The sequence below is a fragment of the Podarcis erhardii genome (genome assembly GCF_964252035.2).
Source record: "Podarcis erhardii genome assembly, chromosome: 13".
Taxonomy (NCBI): Eukaryota; Metazoa; Chordata; class Lepidosauria; order Squamata; family Lacertidae; genus Podarcis; species Podarcis erhardii.
Genome location: NC_138502.1, coordinates 38,907,353 through 38,925,958, shown reverse-complemented (window position 1 = coordinate 38,925,958; position 18,606 = coordinate 38,907,353). Strand labels below are relative to the sequence as shown.

Sequence of the window (18,606 nt, the reverse complement as noted above, 5' to 3'; positions counted from 1 at the left end):
CACATTTGGATAGAAACTCAGGCAGCTAGTCCTAGTCTTTATAACCCTGTACCTTCTTCCAGAAGGCAGAAGCTGAAAGAGATCATTTCTGGGGTGCGCATTGTCCTGCACTATCTCTGCAGCTTTCTTATGACACCTGGAAGCGTAGATTTGATCCAGTTGTTGTGGAGTCAGGCCCCTTCACCTTTTTGTGTGTGTGTGTTCTGCTTTCACAGATACCGGCCTCTGCTTTCAGCTTCTTCACCAAGGAAGGCCAACCCGTCCGCTGCGACATGGAGGTCCCTGATTTGGGCATCGAGCTTCAGTGCACCCTTGCTCCTGACAGCAGCTGCGGCTGGAGCTGGAGGGTCAAACATGGCCAACTAGAGAAGAAGCCTTAAGGGATGTTGTCTCTCCCCACGACACTCCTGTGATAATCCCCCATGGAGCCAGATGTGGTATCTGCAGATAGCTAGGTGCTGAATATTGTTGGTGGTTATAGGTTTGGTTCCTCTCTGCTTCTTTACTGCACCCAGCCCTTGTGTGCAGCCAGGTTTATGGGCTGGATGGCAGAAAAAACTGAATTGTGTCTGCGTTTATGAAACTGACCCAGAAGACTAGGAAGAACCTGATCTGCTGGGTTGCAGGCAGGTGGTCAATTTCTTAACCCAACCGCCTTCTACCAATTCCAAGGAAAACAGGAAGTTCTGATTTGCCCAGTGGGGCTTAGTAAAGTTCCCCAAACCCAGCAATGGGCTTAGAGGTGGGGAACCTCCTTGGAGACAAAGCACATCAGGTCACCTTGGCCAACTCACTTTCTCATCATCATTCGATGCGGCACGCTTGTTGCTGTGCAAAAAAAGTTGCCCTGAGCAGCTTGGAGGAATGTAGTCTGCAACATATATCTGATTCGCTTGGGAACTTCCTCAGCGAAACTGGTATCATGCTGCACCTTCTGAGAAAGCTCAGAAATCTTTATTGGAAGATTTGTTGCATTAAATTTCAGTTGCATGGCAATTTTCCTAGCTATGCAATGGACAGCCAGCTTTGGTTTTGCGCACCATCCAGTGCCTATGGCAGCCCACCAGTGCTTTGATGCTAAGAGCACCTGCTCTTGCTGCCTGCCTTGTGTGGCCAAAAACCTCAAAGGCCTTAATATGCCTGAGCCCTGTTTGGCTTGGTGAATCGCTACTTGGCCAAATTTTGGTGAGCTTAAAATTTCCAGGGGGGATTCTTGCAGAAGTCCAGGCATCAGATTTCTCCAAGTGCCCCTTTTGGGGTGTTTGAGGGGAGTTTTCTGTGCTTGGCGTCAAAACACAACCAGCCTTGCATTCAGTCTTATGGAGAAATGCGTGACAGGATGGGAAATCACTTAAGTGTGTCTCAGTTTGTTCATATAACCCGGGCCTGTATTGTTTGTAACCCACCAAGCCCAATACACCTTGGCAGACGTGTACCGTAGCCAAACAGTTGCTTTGTAGGTTTTTGCAGCCCCTGGACAGGCAGCAAGAAGTAGGAAGTTTGATTTTTTTTGGGCTTGGTGGGTCACCAGTTGGTGGAGCCTGATATGCATCCCTTCATAGATATGTTTTCAGCTACAACCCCCATTGGTGATTAGTGATGACTGACACAGACATTTCAAGTGGAGCTCCTTACGTTTTAGGTTTTGGTTCCATTTTCTTTTCTTTTTCTGCCCTAAACAGAGAGAACTGCATGTGTCTTAACAGAGCCAGGGCTATGCATGCTTACTCAGAAATAGCCCCACTGCAGTCAGTGGGACTTTACACCAAACTAATTGTGTACATAGGATTGCAGCCTTAGAAATCCAAACTCTGTAGCAGAAGAGTTTTAGGCAAAATGTAAACTTGAAATAAAGTAAGCAAATCAGTACAAGATATATGATTTTTTTTAATATAAAAAAATTCTGTGTGCATATTGGCACGGTTGACCTTGTAGAGTTTGGAGTGGCTTTATTCTGTGCCAAGTGATGTGGGTAAATGAATGAAAGTGACTAGATGAGGAACTTCATTAGGAGGGAAGTCCTCTTTCCTTGTTGGGCACAAGGATGTCCTGCTATGACAAAGCCTTGCCTGAAGCTTACTAAGCTATGAATCTGAACCCACTTCCTTGCTGAGCTTCCTGTCTGGAATATTAATGCCGCCTACAAAATGAAGGCTGGCTAATCTCAGCCACAGCCATTGCACTGCAGGGATTGAAGACTGGAAGGCAGCCATTCTGGGATGGCTTTGGCCATTCTCAGGTGGCATAAAATGGTTTGGTTTTTTCTTTTCTTTCGGAGCTAAGGTTATTCTATCCCGTTTGGGTTGATTCTGCTGTCAGGCAAGGAAGCTGCCTCTTTCTAAACTCTCTGAAGTAGGGTATATAAAAAAAGAAGAGGTGTGTTTTTAAAAAGGAAGGACATCACAAGGCATCTTCACCCTTTTCCAAATCACCTGCTCCCCTAGAAGAGCTTCCTTTTCCCAAACCTCCCTTGGTGTACGCGTGCCAAGAGGAAATATTTTACAATAAGCCACTTTAAAGGCCAACATCATTTCAGTCCAGCCTTTGTTATGGTGTGTGTGGCACCAACACAAAGGCATAAATTGCCATCAAGGCTGCGGTAAAATCAGCAAACCAAGGTTTACGGCGTCATTTCTACAGGAAAACGAACAGAACTCGTACGGGCGCCACCTGGTGTGTAGAAGAGGCACTGCGTTAGCTTAGAAGGGAAAAGGCTGGCCAAAAGGAGTGTGTTTTCGGTTGCTACCAAGTTAAATGGCAGGGAATTTACCATTTAGAAAAGGAAACTGGGGCAGGGAGGCCTACACTCCTAGCTCCTTTAATAATCTCTTTGTCCCATTGCTCTTCTCTGCAGCACATTAGACCTACATCCTGCAAGCCTTGTTCAGTTCTTGCATGCAGCTGCTGAAAGAGACAGTGGAGACAGGGCAGGTTATCTACCTGCTTTTTGAGAAGCAAATGTTCTTGCTCCCCATTTAGATTGGAGCTCATGTGCACTTAGTGGTCTCCACTAGCCCTGTGGCTTTACAGCCAACGATGGTCCTTCTAGTCCAGCGTTTCCCAACCTTGGGTCTCCAGCTGGTTTTGGACTACAACTCCCATCATCCCTAGCTAGCAAGACCGGTGGTAAGGGATGATGGGAACTGTAGTCCAAAAACAGCTGGAGACCCAAGGTTGGGAAACACTGTTCTACTCTATACCATTTACTGCAGGAAGACCTTCTGGAGCAGAGGTGGGGAACTTGTGGCCCTCTAGATATTTTGGGAAATATTTCATCCTCCAGTGCTAGCCCCGGGGCTTCTGAGTGCTGTAGTTCAGCAATACAATCAGCACCATGGAAGCCTAGAGTGGGTAATATGAAAGCACTGATGCTTTGCCTTGCTTGCTTTCATTCATTCATTCATTCATTCATTCATTTCATATGTACTCTTTCCACTTGCTCTGCAAGTTTGCTTTGGGAAACGATCACTTTTGTCAGAGGATTGGCTGGCTGGCTGTGCTGTATTTTGTTTTAAGAAGTTTGAACTGCGAGCTGAATAGCTGTGTTTTGCTCTGCAAGAACTCGACTCTGCAGTCTTTGCCCTTGATTTTGAAAAGACAAAAGTATTTTTTGTGTGTAGGGGGGTGGTTCCTCAATTTGAAGGGGTGGGGAAAGTCCTGGGATATGATCACAGTCAGACTCCTCTAGACTCTGATTCTTGTAGATCCAAGGACTCCAGTGCAGGGAATGTTAGTTCCACTCACAGATTGTTGACATCAGTGGGACAAAATAGTTTTTAAGATGGGCACATGCCCGCTTTTCTTTGGATTCAAGTCAGTTCTGCCAGTTGCCAGACCTATGCAATACTAACAGTGGCCTAAATCTGTTGTTACCTTCTTTTGCCTTTTCTTGATGTTCCAGAACACCGTGATACTTAATGTATGTATTGCTGTTGTGGAAATGAAGCAAAATTACGCCTTTTGGGGCAGCAACTGACTTTTGTGGCGTTTTATTTTATTGAACAGTGTTGTGCATCTTGGGCAATTCTTGGTTTGGAGTGAGGTTGGTCTTAATGCTTCAGGTTTGTGGGTCCCGTGTCCCAGCCATTCCCCATGTCCCAAAGCAGCGCATGCCAAGTTGTTTCTCAACAGGAGCGGGATACATGACGGCAGCTGTTCTGCTGCCACTTGCTTACCTATCCATGCAGAGTCACAGATTATATATGTGCAAGTCTGTGTGTATTCCTCCCCTCCCACCCACCGCCCAAATTAAAATGTCCATTGAGTCCATCCAGCATGCTAAATTAATTAGCTGGATTTCTATTAGAAAGACTATAAAACAGGGCACGATATAGACACCTCCTATTGTTCGTTCTCTAGCACCTAATAAGTATATGTATAATTGTGTTGTGTTGCAAAGTGACAAAAAGAGATTTCACTTTTGAAATAACTGTGCGTAGAAAATATTGTAATGTTGGATACCCTCAGCCAACTGTGTATATCTAGGCACCGCTGCATTGCTCCCTGCCCTGAATTTTGGATGGAAATACAGTTGTACCTTGGATCCTGAACACCCTGCAAACTGAACATTTTGGCTCCCGAATGCTGCAAACTGGGAAGTGAGTGTTCTGGTTTGCAAACATTCTTTGGAACCCAAACGTCCGACGCGGTTTCTGATTGGCTGCAGGAGCTTCCTGCAGCCAATCAGACGCCATGCTTTGGTTTCTGAACGTTTTGGAAGTTGAACGGACTTTGGAACGATTGCCATTCAACTTCCAAGATAAAACTACTGAGAATCTGCAATCACAAGGGGTGCAAGCAAGGGCATTCCATTGCGGTGGGCAAATTGATTTCTTAGTGGACCTTGCAGCAGAGGCAGCCTTGCGGGGGGGGGGGCGCTTAAAAATTGGAGTGTACCTTATGACGTTCTTTGCCCTCCAGCAGACTGCCGGCACTCTCTTTGAACACAGGCACCGTTCGCATCTTCAGAATACATTTATTATTTGCTCTCATGGTTAACTCGCTTTGGATTAAATGCAATTCACATAACCATATATAAAAATAATGTATACAAATAGCAATCATACAGGGGCGTTTTGGTCCTCCCCTCCATGATTCAAGGCATTTCTAAAAACAATAGGTTGCACATTCAATTATTTTCCTAATATCCCCTTCTCCCACTTCTCACCCCCCCGCCCTCCCAAAGTGTGTGATGAAACAGTGTCCAAGGTTTCTGTTCTGAGTGTATATGCCATGATTGATTTTCTTTTCTTTAATCTGCTTTTAAGGTTACAGGAGAAAGCAAATGTTAGCCTAAGTCTAAACCGGGAGTTTCTAAGCGGGTGTGCAGCTCGAAGGCTAAAGCCGGATGAGCAGATGAAGAGTAGGGTGTTGACTTTTGCATGACTTTTAAAGAAATTGTTCCTTTCCAGCTGAGACAGAACAGGGGGGCTGTTAGGTATGCAGGTCAACACCCGCTGCTGTGTGCATTTATTGCTGCAAAGCTTGCATGCTGGGGTGAACAGAGCAGGAATGCAGCTCTTTGCCCACCAACGTCCTCTGTAGGCAGAATCTGTCCCAGGGGGCCTGGATTTGTGCTGGGGTGGGTGGGATGGGCTATATCTCTTTTGGAGTTGTCACAATCTCCCCTCCTCACCCCCAGATAAGAAAAGGGCATGAGCTGTAAAGAACAAAGGGGAGAGCAGATGCTCAACTTGCAAGTGCCCTTGTCCCCTGGGAACCCACAGAGAACAGAGCTGCCGAAAGACGTTACATCCTGGGTCTGTTAAGATCGCCCCCTTGCTTCAAAGCAAGGTGAGCTTACCCCTTGGTCTGCCTTTGTAAGCAAAGTAGCTCCACGATGCAGAGTCCTTCAGACAACCTGACCCTCGGGGCAGAAATCTTACCCTCTCTACAAATTCATTTGCTGCTTAGATTCCTTGGGGGGGCGGGCGGGGAGAGGAACCACCCCTTTGTGCTCTTGGAAATTATAGTGGGTATCACCTGATTGACCCAATTACCTCTACTTTTAGTTTGGGGGGGGGGGGACTAGAACCCAGGGCACAGGTTGGGGAAAAAGCACCGGTGGAAAACCCCGCAGAAATGGCGACACCACGTGGCAAGAAAAAGAAAAGCAACTTCGCTCCCCCGTTTTGATTGTCACGAAGCCTCTGAGCTTCTCTGCATCAGAGCGTGTTGTTTTCAAAAATGCCAAAGTGCCGCCTGTGCCAAATACTTAAATCCTGAGAGACTGTTCCACGGACCGCAACTGCTTTCTAGGGATGGCCGTTGTGCTAGAATAAGAAGCCGAAATTATATTCATAACTTTAACCAAACATTATACTTAGGAAGATTTACGTCTCCTGCTTAGAGCCCAGTCTCCTTTCCTCCTTAGCGGCTGGGCACTTCCCATCTTACGACGTGCACGAGGGGAGTGACTTCAAGTGGTGGTGAGGAGCCTTGGTGGAAGGAAGGACAACTCTGGTTGCTTACGTGCACTGATCAAACTCTGGTCTTGTTGCCCTCATGAAAATATGGAGGGCAGCAGAGACTCCTGGGTCATCTATAACCACGACAGCCTTGGTAGGGGCTTAAGACTGCAATCCCAGGCATCCTCAGCCAGGCCTGTGCCAGCCAAAATGTTGCAAAGGGAGAAAACTACACAGGCTGATCGCCCTCTCTACAGCATAAACCTGAAGTGCTGCCTGCCGTTTGCATCCTACAAGGCCAAGGCGGTTGTGGCACCTGTCCAAGGAGGTTTAAAAAGTGCTGGAGCTGTTTTGTACAGGGTGCTTGCTGCCCCCCACCCCCCTGGCAAAGTCCTTGTGGACCCCCTCGTTGCACCACTTCAATGGCTTAAATGATCCTGAGGTTACACATTCCTGGGCAAGTAACCTTCCTACAAGCGTACGACTACTCGCTCGGATCAAACAGCACCGTTCATGTCAGATGGGAGAAAACTGGCCTGCGAACACTGGCTGTCTTCTCCAGGCCGGAGGAGGAAGTGGAGGATTAAAGGAGACTGAAATGGCCCAGCTGGATGAGGCGGGGGAAAGGGACATGGGCAAGCTGGGGGCAACAGCTAGCAGGGAGGAGGAATCGAGACCCTGTTGGTTCCGCTTCCTCCCTCCAGAGAGTCTGCAGTTGCAAACATTCCAGGCTGTGGAAGGTGCTCATTCTTGGCTTGGTGTTGCATTGGCTGGACTCGCCTTCCAGAACCACCTGCTGTCCTAGTTGGCAGAGCAGCCCCTGCCATAGTTCCACCTTAGGGCCGTCTGACGTGGCCGAGAAAACGAAGTTCAAAACGAAGCAGCGTTGATCCCCGTGGGCAGGAGAATTGGCAGGGTTGTTGTGCGCATAAGCCCACAAATGGCTTTAAAAGCGGAGGAGGAGAAGGAAAGGGATCGTCCTGCCCTGAGTTTTTGTCGTTCCTTGGTTGTGAGGGGCTCTTGGTCCAAGCCCGTCGGCCAGGAACCCCCTCAGTCCTTGCCTTGCGCCCCCAAACCAAGGCTTGGCTAGCTTGCTGTTCTCATTCGGGGCTGTCACAGCGAGATGTCGGCAGTCACCTGCAGCGTCTGCCCTACGGCCCGTTTCCTGGCGCTGTGCCGACCGGTGTCCCCCCGCCGGTACGGCTGGTTGCGCAGGCCTGCCACGAGAAAAAACAAAACGCCTAGTTAATTGTTTCAGGTGCATGTATTCAGACATGCTTGGCTATTCGATTTGCCCTGCGCTGGTTTATCCCTAAAACTTCTGCAATGCAGAACATGCAGCGGTGTGTTCCCCTTCCCTGACTTTTACATTGAAATACAACCTCGGAGGCGACCACTGAGAGGAGGAGAGCGAACTTGCTTAACTCTTTTCCCATCCTCTCATTTGTCTTCTCAAAATTGCTTTCTTCCCTGCTCCCCACAACTGCTTTCCCCACCGACTGGAAAAAAAGATCCAGGAATGACCGCCCCAATTTGAGCATTCCTGATGGCAGCCTTCAAGGCTGCTTTTCATTCAAAAACTAGGGAAAGGAAAGAAACACCCCACTGTATGCAGTGTGATCTTCCTTTTTTTTACTTACTGTATTTTTCACTCTTTAGGACGCACTTTTCCCCCCACCAAAAATTAAGGGGAAATGTGTATGCGTCCTATGGAGCGAATGCAGGCTCCTTGGCTTCGGCGATAGCAACACGAAGCCTCTGAAGCACAGAGGGAGAACTCCCTCCGCACTCCGGAGGCTTCACGTTCCTTTCGCTGAAGCCAGGAGAGTCTTGCTCCGGAGGCTTCGTATTCCTTTTGCTGAAGGGTAGGTGCTCTTTCAGCAAAGGCGCAGCGCCCCTTCAGCCAAGCGGGAGGAGAAATGGAAGGGGCTCTGTTTCTCCTGCCGCTTCGCTGAAGGGTCGCTGCGCAGAGAGGGGGAGATTTTTTTTTTTCTTGTTATCCCCCTCTAAAACAAGGTGCGTCCTATGGTCGGGTGCATCCTATAGAGCGAAACATATGGTACCTAAAATTGGAGACACATCTCACTTTCAGACCTAAAAAGTTTACTGCCCCAAGAAGCCTGAAGTCCATATTGTGATAACTGCATTTCAGAAATTTGACCTGGCAATGCATTGTGAATCACGGCGTGTGGGTGTGTGCTATGCAAAAATCACAATGTGGGGGGAAAACATTAAGCCAGCCAATGCTTCCCTCGATTCCTGCAGCTCCTGTTAACTCTGCTGGCTCAGTGATCCCCTGCCTCATGCAGGGGGCAGCGAATCGCAAGGGCAGGTGCCGGCAAAAATCACGGTGCAGGAAAAACCGTGAAACCAGCCAATGCCTCTACATCGCTTCATCCTTATTTCAGACACAGTGATATATCAGTCTATTGTGATTAGCTGGTTATATATCACATTGTTGAAAACCATATATCACCCAGCCCTAACACTGATTGTATGCACACACACACAGCTTGAACTCCCTCACGTATTCACTCAAATGTCTGGCTAGATGCTTCAGCTATTGCAGGGCTCATCCCAGCACTGGAAGGAGTCATTTCAGGGCGTCACCTTTACCTGCCGCGATCCCCACCCCTCGGCTACATAAATCCACCATTGTGCCTTTGATGCAGCACGTTACCTAGAGCCACAAGCTACAGTGGGCTCTCTTCATTGAAACTGGCATCGCAGAAGAGGCGAGAAGAGCGCTTGCCCGTCCGAGCAGTGAAAGGAACGGTCTTCAGTGCTAAGTAAAGAATAGTACCGGAGGGAAAGGCAAGGAGATTAAGAGGAGGAAGAGAGACAAAGGGCAAGTAAAGCAGGCAAGCAAAAGTCCCAAAGCAACCAAGAAGGTGGTCTCTACAAAAAGGCAGCTAGCCTCTAAACGGCATCTCTGCATTCCACAGCAGGTAGTATCTGTCACGGCTTCTCTCTAAATAATCCTGGAAATTGAAGTTCATTGAGAGCACTAACAAATCTCTGTTGGAGGTTCGACAACCCGCCCTACCCCTCTGCCCTGTCTACAAAACCTCTCCACCCCTGCAGTTCTGTTCTGCCAGTTTAAGTCTGTGGTGTAGATGCACCCTTTGAAAATCTTTGGGCAGGAAAAAAAAGACATGAGTGCGCTTAGAAAGAGTGCCAGGCCCTGCAGCGATTAGTAAAAGCAGACAAGCTGGTTTGCAAAAAGAGCAGAAAGCAGCAGCAACAGCAGCAACAGCCAAAAACCTCTCTTACAGCCCCACCTAGTTTTGCGGGTGATGTGTGTTTGTGTGGTGTGTCTGGGCATTGGCAAAATGGGGAAAAGCCTCAGAAGTCGCTTGTCTCTCAGCTTAACCGACTTCGCAGGGTTTTGCTGTGGGAATTGGATGGGAATGGGAGAGAAAAGAACTGTGTATCCCACCGCCTTGAGCAATCTGGAGAAAAGGTGGGATACAAATGTGATTAACAAGCAGGTGGGTTGGGGAGAAGAAAAATTAAGGATGCCCACTAATGGCCGACTGCTCAGAGAGCCCAGATCTGAAACGATGGAAATTAAATGTGTAGCCCAGGCACACAGGCCGGTTAGACACTGGCAAATATTTGCTCCAAAAAAAGGCATGGTGTGGTCTCAGCCAAATAAGGGCTGGGGTGTGTGGGTGTGTGGGTGTGTGTGCTCAGCAGAGCGCCCTTGGACCACGCAGTAAAGCCTGTGATTGCCTCTTAGCCTTACCCAGATATGGTCTGGGGCTCCATGCAAGATCTCGTCTCATGGAGTTGTAATGATCAGGAGAATGGTGATGAAGCAGCCCAGAACTACACAGGGGAAACTTGTCAATGATCTCAGGGCAGCTGGGACCATAGATAAAGGTAAAGGGACCCCTGACCATTAGGTCCAGTTGTGGCCGACTCTGGGGTTGCGGTGCTCATCTCGCTTTATTGGCCGAGGGAGCCGGCGTACAGCCTCCAGGTCATGCGGCCAGCATGACTAAGCCACTTCTGGTGAACCAGAGCAGCACATGGAAACGCTGTTTACCTTCCCTACCTGTTTTATCTACTTGCACTTTGACGTGCTTTCGAACTGCTAGGTTGGCAGGAGCAGGGACCGAGCAACGGGAGCTCACCCGTCGTGGGGATTCGAACCGCCGACCTTCTGATCAGCAAGTCCTAGGCTCTGTGGTTTAACCCACAGCGCCACCTGCATCCCTCAGCTGGGACCATAGTCACCATGAAACCAGTTGGTAACACACTATGCTGTGAAGGACTGAGATCTTGCAAAGCCTGCAAGGTCCCCTTGCTCAAGACAGCACATGACTGCAGTTTGCCAATGCACACCTGAATCAAATACTTTTCTCCCTCACTGTAGAATTGTAGAGTGGGTCACTCTAGTACAAGCCCCTCTAATGCAGGAATCTGTTTGCCCAATGTGGGGCTCTTAACCAGTGAATCTGAGGTTAAGAGTTTCAAGCTTTACCAACTGAGCCACCCCAAATTGCACAGCTCAGAAGTCCCCGGGAAGTTGCTTCCCTCGGGTGCTACGATTCCACGCAGCTCCCACTTGGCCCCGCCCATCGCCGGCCCTCCGCGGAGGATCTGCCGAGACTTCAAAGCCCGCTGGTAAAACAAATGGCCTTCTTCCTCCTCACCTGTAATAATGTCCTCAATGGCTCCATCTTTCTCCTCGTAAATGAGGGGCTCCTTCACCAGCTGCTTCTTCTTCAGCTCAGAAATGAGGTCCATCTGCTGCCGCTTGGCCTTGTGGGTGGGAGACTGCCAAGAGAGAGAAGCAGTTGCTGTGGTTACGCAAGTACCAAGAGAAGACGATATTTCTCTTCGCAGGACCGGCCTACCCATCAGGCAGCTGTCCAAGGTACTAGATATAGGGGGGAAATCAGTTTGCTGCTTGTTGCTGCCGAATAGCATCCGTTGTTCAATTTTGTAAATTGTTTTTTACCCAGTCTGTTCCCAGGGGCTTAAGGCAGCAGATTTTTTTTATTTTTGCTGCAATATATATTTTAATTCAAAGTGAATATTGACAGCAATACACCATAAATTATTACTTTGACACTTGCCAAAATAAGCCACCTGGAAAACCTGCTTTTTGTGACAAAGTACAGAAGGCTTGGTCACATTTAAATCACACAGAAATACTATCGCAAACTGTAGGAAACATTATATCCATAAAGTCCCCCCCCCCGTCCTCTTATTGTAATATTGCACACTGCAATTACTACATGGCAAACTAGTGTAGCACAGGAATCGAGAACAAAAAAGCCACAAGTCTGCAAATAATTGTGAAACGGTATTAAAAAGTACAAAAAACCCTACAACAAATATGAGCCAGAAAATATATCAAACCCTCCGTTAAACAGTAAAATTAATAATAATAATAATAATAATAATAATAATAATAATATAATTTTATTATTTAACCCCCCCCCCGGGTGGCTTACAGCACATAAAAAATGGTAAAACATTAGACATTAACAATTTCCCCATACAGGGTTGCCTTCAGATGTCTTCTAAAAGTCAGATAGTTGTTCATTCCCTTGACATCTGATGGATATAAAATTCTTACTAGTTTTTTTTCCTGAAGGGGCACTTTGAGGAAGGGGGGGAATTAAAAATGCTGGTTTTGACCCTTAAACGGCTCAGGACTGCAATACCTCAAGGACCGCCTCTTTCCATATGAACCTGCCCGGACCCCGAGATCATCTTCTGAGGCCCTTATTTGTGTGCCTCCTCCTCAAGAGGTGCAGAGGGCGGCAACACAAGAACAGGCTTTCTTTGCAGTCTGTGGAATGCTCTCCCCAAGGTGCCTTCACTATACACCTTTAGGCGCAAGGCAAAAACTATCCTTTTTAACCAGGCCTTTGGTTGATCTGACTGACATCCTATGGCCTTTAAAATGTTTGTGTGTGTGTTTTGTGTGGTGGTGGGGCTATCGGGTTGTTTTTTAAAATTTGTATTCTGTATTTTGTGGTTTTATATCTTGATTTTATTCTGTGAACTGCCCTGAGACTGCCAGGTATAGGGCGGCATATAAATTCAATAAATAATAATAACTCCACTCTAAAACAGATTGTCAGTGGGTCTCTCCATACACCACTCTCAGCTTTACACAGTGGAAGCTGCTCCATTGGACTGAAAGGGGTATTGCCCCTCTAACCTCATGGCTGCCCTAAGCCAGACCCCATTTGCCTGCCTGCCTGCCTGCCTGCCTGAGCGGGGGAGGGGGAGCGCTGGGGTCTAAACCACGGAGCCTCTTGTGCTTGCCGATCAGAAGGTCGGCGGTTCGAATCCCCGCAACAGGGTGAGCTCCCGTTGCTCTGCCCCAGCTCCTGCCAACCTAGCAGTTCAAAAGCACGCCAGTGCAAGTAGATAAATAGGTACCGCTGTGGCAGGAAGGTAAACGGCGTTTCCGTGGGCTCTGGTCTCCATCATGGTGTCCCGTTGCGCCAGAAGCAGTTTAGTCATGCTGGCCACATGATCCAGAAAGCTGTCTGTGGACAAGCGCCGGCTCCCTCGGCCTGAAAGCGAGATGAGCGCCGCAACCCCATAGTTGCCTTTGACTGGACTTAACTGTCCAGGGGTCCTTGACCTTTACTTTACGATCAGTCCAGGGAGTAGCACTGTCTACCAGCTTCTCTGTCTCAGTGCTGCCCTTGTGAATCTTGAAAAGGTAGATGAGGACAGACCTAGAAGAGTTGGCTCTGGAGCCAGCTACTGGTGGACTCCCTCCTGCAAATGGGCACCAGTCACCCAGCTACCATATTTTCGACAAACAAGCTAGACATTTTCCCTGCAATCCACACCTGTGGTTGCAAGGATGCACTTCAGAAGAGCAAGATGCCGTATCAGAGAAGCTTGGGAGCCAAATGGGAATCGGATACATCTGTACGTCTGCCGCTGTTGCCCAGCGCTCTGTCTAGCAAGGTCAATGCTTCTTTTAAAAAATATATTTTACCTGCCTCTCCTCCTCTAAAGGCCAAAAGCTGTTTCTGACAACAGAACGAGTTATATGAATCCTGCGAGCAGAAAGGGTTTTTGGCTGAGTTTAGATTTGGTCCCCAACACAAAATCCAATGGCTGAATACAGTCTGGTGGGAATTCCAGAACTCTTTTCATTTTGAGAAAAAGCAGGATGAAGGAAGACATGGTTTTGGAAAGGTGTTCCAACATGTTAACACCTACCTTTGGAGCTGCCTTTTCTTCCTGGTTGGGGGAGTTCACCTCTTCCACTTTGGCCGCTGCTTCCTGCTTCTTCCACAATTGGATATCTTCTTCCGCTTTCTTGTTTCGGGGCAGGGAGAGAGAAAAATAAGCTTCACTAAGCAATCGCAGGTACATCACTGGATGGCGACAGGGCTCACAAACATGTCACATCACAGAGTTATCAGATTCGCAAGTCCACCTTTCCGGAGAACAGAGTTTTAAAACTCATCACACACATTCCCCCAGCTCTCATTGCCAGGATACAAAAAGCTGTTTGGGTCTCAGGCTGGCGAAACTGCTCCACTTTTTCCCAGCAGAGATACTCAACATTTTGTGGTTTCTGGAAGCTCCATGATCCTTGAGTTTTCAAAAAATATTTCTTTCTTAGTTTACAAACTAATGATATCTTTCTGCATACTTAAGAGAGGCCTTCACCTCTGCAAGAACCACCATTCTGGGTAGTCCTGTTTTGCTTCCACAATCTGAAACAGTCAAACTTTGTCCTTTATTACATCACCTGTAATAAAGATGGGGAGAGGTGGGGATGTAGAAAAACTTTTTGCTAATTCAGCCGTTGTCGTTCCAGCCCTACAACTGCCCACTGGGGCCACCAATGGTTCTCATTTGTAGGGGGGGGGGGATTTTCCCCCAAGGGGAGCCTTACCTATCCTTGCCTCCCTGTAGCAACATCAACAAGAGCTGGTCACTTTTTCTATTAAAGTTATTCGTATCAAATGCTATCTAGGAAACGGGATATAAAAACTAGGGAGAAGTTCTCCTTTCTCCAGCTCAGTGGTTCTCAAAGGGTGTGCATGCCACACTGGTGTGGGTTGAGATTCAAGGACAATAAAACATTTTAACATTTCAGTGTAGTATAGTCTAGCATCAATATAATTTTTAATTACAGAAAACGGAAAGATAACTTTTCAAAATGCGAGCATCAAGTAGCACTTTGAGCTCACAACTCTCATTGAGTTTGTACGCATACTTAAGGTACATATGCAAGACGCTCACTTATAATTTTATTTTTGGGAATGATTTATGTTCTTATGTAGCTGCATTGTTCTATACTTCCTGGATGTCCCATGATCATACAGTGGTACCTCGGGTTAAGAACTTAATTCATTCTGGAGGTCTGTTCTTAACCTGAAACTGTTCTTAACCTGAGGTACCACTTTAGCTAATGGGGCCTCCCACTACCGCTGTGCCGCCACCGTGTGATTTCTGTTCTTATCCTGAGGTAAAGTTCTTAACCCGAGGTACTATTTCTGGGTTAGCGGAATCTGTAACCTGAAGCGACTGTAACCCGAGGTACCACTGTATTTCGCCCCACATTGGGCCAAATATTCCTGCATTGCAAGGGGGTTGGACTAGATGACCCCGGTGCCCCTTCCAACTCTACAATACTATGATTCTACTACATTTATAAAGTAGTTGTGTTCTACGTCATAAATCTACCACTGCTAGGAGCTCTTTGTTTTTTCTTATAAATGAAAAAATCGGTGTGGTCTGAGCAATTTTTTATTTTGAAAGAGTGGCCCAGAGAAAGAAGCTTGAGAGCGACTACTCTAGGTCAATCCAGTAATTCTTAACAACAACAACAACAACAACAATTTATACCCCGCCCATCTGGCTGGGTTTCCCCAGCCACTCTGGGCAGCTCCCAACAGAATATTAAAAACACGATAAAACATCAAACATTAAAAACTTCTCTGAACTAAACTATTTCAGTAAACTAAACTATTTGGAAGACAGTGGCCTCGTGTGTGTGGCCTACCACTGCAACACATTTTATTGACCCCGTAACTACTACAATAATCCTCAACACTTAGAATTCACATAACATGATTTAAGAATTCAAAGTCCCCCGTCTGCATTATGTTGGCAATCTTTACAAAAGTTGGTTGGTATTTAGAATCTTCCCGATGCAAATAAATATGGGACACAAGGAATGTGGCTCACAGTCAATAAACAGGCTGCACCCAAGCTAAAGGCAAAAGTCTTACCTTGTATGCCTTGACGAAGCGCACAAAGGTGGGGAAGAACATTGTCGGAGGGGTAGTCTTGGGGTTTTCCCCGAAATACTCCACTGTCGACTCGTAGGCTTCCTGTAGAGAAAGAAAGAAAAAACCCCACAGAGTCACAACCCTGAACCTCGGGGCGGCGGCTGTGTCAGCAGTGACACATTGCCTCAAATTCATTTCTTATATTTATCGGCTGCCCTGTGCAATGAGCCTCTTCTCTTTGGGAACCCATGGATGATGTCAGCTTTGACATCAAGGTGTGTTGGCTTCATTTTTATTGGCAAAAATGGCAAAGAGCCTTGCGGCGCCTTAAAAACAACGTGCACGCACACACAATGGAATAAGCTTTCAAGGAGTTTGATGCATCCACACAGAGACAAACATCCACACGGGCGTGAAGAGGAAATGGGGAAAAGGTGGAGCTAAATGCCAACGCAATATATATATAATCTCGGGCAATTCAATGAGAGCTTAAAGGTCAAGGTAAAGGGACCCCTGACCATTAGGTCTAGTCATGACTGACTCTGGGGTTGCGGCACTCATCTCGCTTTATTGGCTGAGGGAGCCGGCGTACAGCTTCCGGGTCATGTGGCCAGCATGACTAAGCCGCTTCTGGCAAACCAGAGCAGCGCATGGAAATGCCGTTTACCTTCCCGCCGGAGCAGTACCTATTTATCTACTTGCACTTTGAGGTGCTTTTGAACTGCTAGGTTGGCAGGAGCAGGGACCGAGCAACAGGAGCTCACCCCGTCACGGGGATTCGAACCACTGACCTTCTGATCGGCAAGTCCTAGGCTCTGTGGTTTAACCCACAGCGCCATCCGCATCCCTCTAACCCCTATACCGCTGCCCAAAAACAGAGAGTGGTTTTTTTAAGGCTCAAATCTCCCCGTGTTTTGAGTTGCCATGACGGTTGCCACGACAACCCCTTCTGAACTAAGCACCGCCTCTCTTCCTCCTCCTTCTCCTCCTCACCTGTGCAGTTTTGCCATCGGCCTGGAGCTTCTCCATCACCTCTGTGTTTGCCTTGAGGAAGTCCTTGAGCACAGCGCTGTCATCCTGGCGCATGAACTCTTTGCGCGTGAGCTCCATGCCCTTCTGTAGGCCCCGCACATCTTGGAGCACACTGTCCAGGGATACTGCGAGAGCCAAGAGAGAAGGAAGCGTGAGGTGAAGCTGGCCCAATCGAGCTGCCGTGGCTCCAATTAACACTTCTACCTAGGGGGAACTTCAGAATACAGTAGTACCTCATGTTAAGAACTTAATTCGTTCTGGAGGTCCGTTCTTAACCTGAAACTGTTCTTAACCTGAAGCACCACTATAGCTAATGGGGCCTCCCGCTGCTGCCGCGCCGCCGGACCACAATTTCTATTCTCTCTCTCTCTTTTTAAAAAAATAATTTTTATTAAATTTTCCATTTTAACAATCCAATCAAATCACAATAAGTATTCCAAATTATACAAATACATATCATATAGTCCAAAAATTATATTTTTTTGTTGGGGCTTCCCATGCTTCAAGTTCAGTGGGGTTCTAATCATCTTATGTTTCTACTGCCTTGAGTTTCCAATAGTTCCTTCTTTAAATCTTCCTGTTGTTATCCTTCCTTACGATTTCTGTTCTCATCCTGAAGCAAAGTTCTTAACCTGAAGCACTATTTCTGGGTTAGCGGAGTCTGTAACCTGAAGTGTATGTAACCTAAAGCGTATGTGTCAGGGGTTCAGGAGCAGAGACACAGGGGAGAGAGGAAACGGAGAGCGAAGGGGGAGAATCTGAGGGCAGCGTAGGGGAGTATGACAGTGGCCCGAGAGATTCCATGAGCTTCTCCAGCGATTCAGAAGATTCCCAGAGGGGGGCGCCGATGGCCAGGGCAAGGAGGGTCCCAGGGGGGACACACCAGAAGCAAGGGGCCAGCGGGGACTCCCAAAGCAGCAGCGGGAGATCAGGACCAGTTCCCCCACCAGAGCGGAGTGGGGGGGAAGAATCCCATGAATCAGGGCCAGCGTCTTCTCCAGTAGGGAGAGAGGATGAGTCAGGGGTGGCCACGCCTCCATTGGAGAGTGAGGGAACGGAGGGGAAGTCAGGTCCAGCTACCCCCCCCCCCGACGGGGGAAGCAGTGACAGGAGCAGTGAAACGGTCAGAAGGAAGGTTGCCGGCTGGGCGCGCGCGCCAAGTTCAAATGTACAGGCGCGCGGGACAGCAGAAAACCCGGATTGGGAACCAGGTCCTAAAGCCCGCCGGAGGCAGGGGGAAGACTCAGGGGACTCAGCGTCAGAAGAGTCCAGAAAGGGCAAGACCCCAGCGGACAGGAGGACCCAGAGGAGGAAAGAGCAAAGGAAGAGGTGGAGCAAGGCTAGAGTCTTAAACTGGTGTCTGGGGGGAGGAGATTCAGACGGAGCTTCAGCAGTCTAGAATTGAGACGTAGAGCTGCGCGCCGCAGCTTTGAAATCGAAACTGAACTTCAATAAAGACTTTTGTATATAACAAGAACTGGCGTTGGTCCTTTGTGAGCTGGGACCTTGGGCAGCTCTGACAGTATGTAACCTGAGGTACCACCATATGTATTTTTAAGGGTATTATTATCCCCTCTGGCACATTCCCATTGCCAAAGGGAGGGAGCTGCACCCCATCTTTCGCTGTAAATTTCTCCCCTTGCCCAGAACCTTCTGGCTCAGCACCTGCTGCTGCTTTTTCCAGGAAGTGCAGGTCATTGGCGAAGTTTGTGAGGTCGGAGTATTTCTCCTGGATCACCCGCACGATGTAATGAAGCAGTGTCTGCTTCCGGTCTGTGGATTTCATATCCAGGAGCTACAGAGAGAAACGGGTCAGAATGGGGGTTGGGTGAGGGAGCAAATCTCCAATATTTCACAAAAATCACCTGGTATTTCTCTTGCTAGTACGGTCGTACCTTGGAAGCCGAACGGAATCTGTTCCGGAAGTCCGT

The 18,606-nt window shown here is 47.9% G+C and overlaps 2 protein-coding genes across 8 annotated transcripts in view; one reads left to right on the top strand and one right to left on the bottom strand.

Annotated features, from left to right (window-relative positions):
• The window catches only part of MAP3K14 (mitogen-activated protein kinase kinase kinase 14), a 35,716-nt gene extending 33,844 nt beyond the window's left edge, over positions 1 to 1,872 (top strand). The window contains exon 16 of the mRNA XM_081837711.1: positions 216 to 1,872. Within this exon, the coding sequence (XP_081693837.1) occupies positions 216 to 380 (165 nt within the window). The 3' untranslated portion in view covers positions 381 to 1,872. The remainder of the gene's footprint in view (positions 1 to 215) is intronic.
• A 3,083-nt stretch (positions 1,873 to 4,955) lies between these two features.
• The window catches only part of FMNL1 (formin like 1), a 123,415-nt gene continuing 109,764 nt past the window's right edge, over positions 4,956 to 18,606 (bottom strand). For 5 of the 7 annotated variants that reach the window (XM_081837632.1, XM_081837635.1, XM_081837636.1 and 2 more), the window contains 6 exons: positions 18,341 to 18,470; positions 16,637 to 16,800; positions 15,644 to 15,745; positions 13,617 to 13,715; positions 11,069 to 11,192; positions 4,956 to 7,624 (listed from right to left, as the gene is read on the bottom strand). In XM_081837632.1, the coding sequence (XP_081693758.1) occupies positions 7,521 to 7,624; positions 11,069 to 11,192; positions 13,617 to 13,715; positions 15,644 to 15,745; positions 16,637 to 16,800; positions 18,341 to 18,470 (723 nt within the window). In that variant the 3' untranslated portion in view covers positions 4,956 to 7,520. Of the gene's footprint in view, positions 7,625 to 9,087; positions 9,193 to 11,068; positions 11,193 to 13,616; positions 13,716 to 15,643; positions 15,746 to 16,636; positions 16,801 to 18,340; positions 18,471 to 18,606 lie in introns of all 7 variants that reach the window. The other 2 variants (XM_081837633.1, XM_081837638.1) reach the window with 1 other exon arrangement.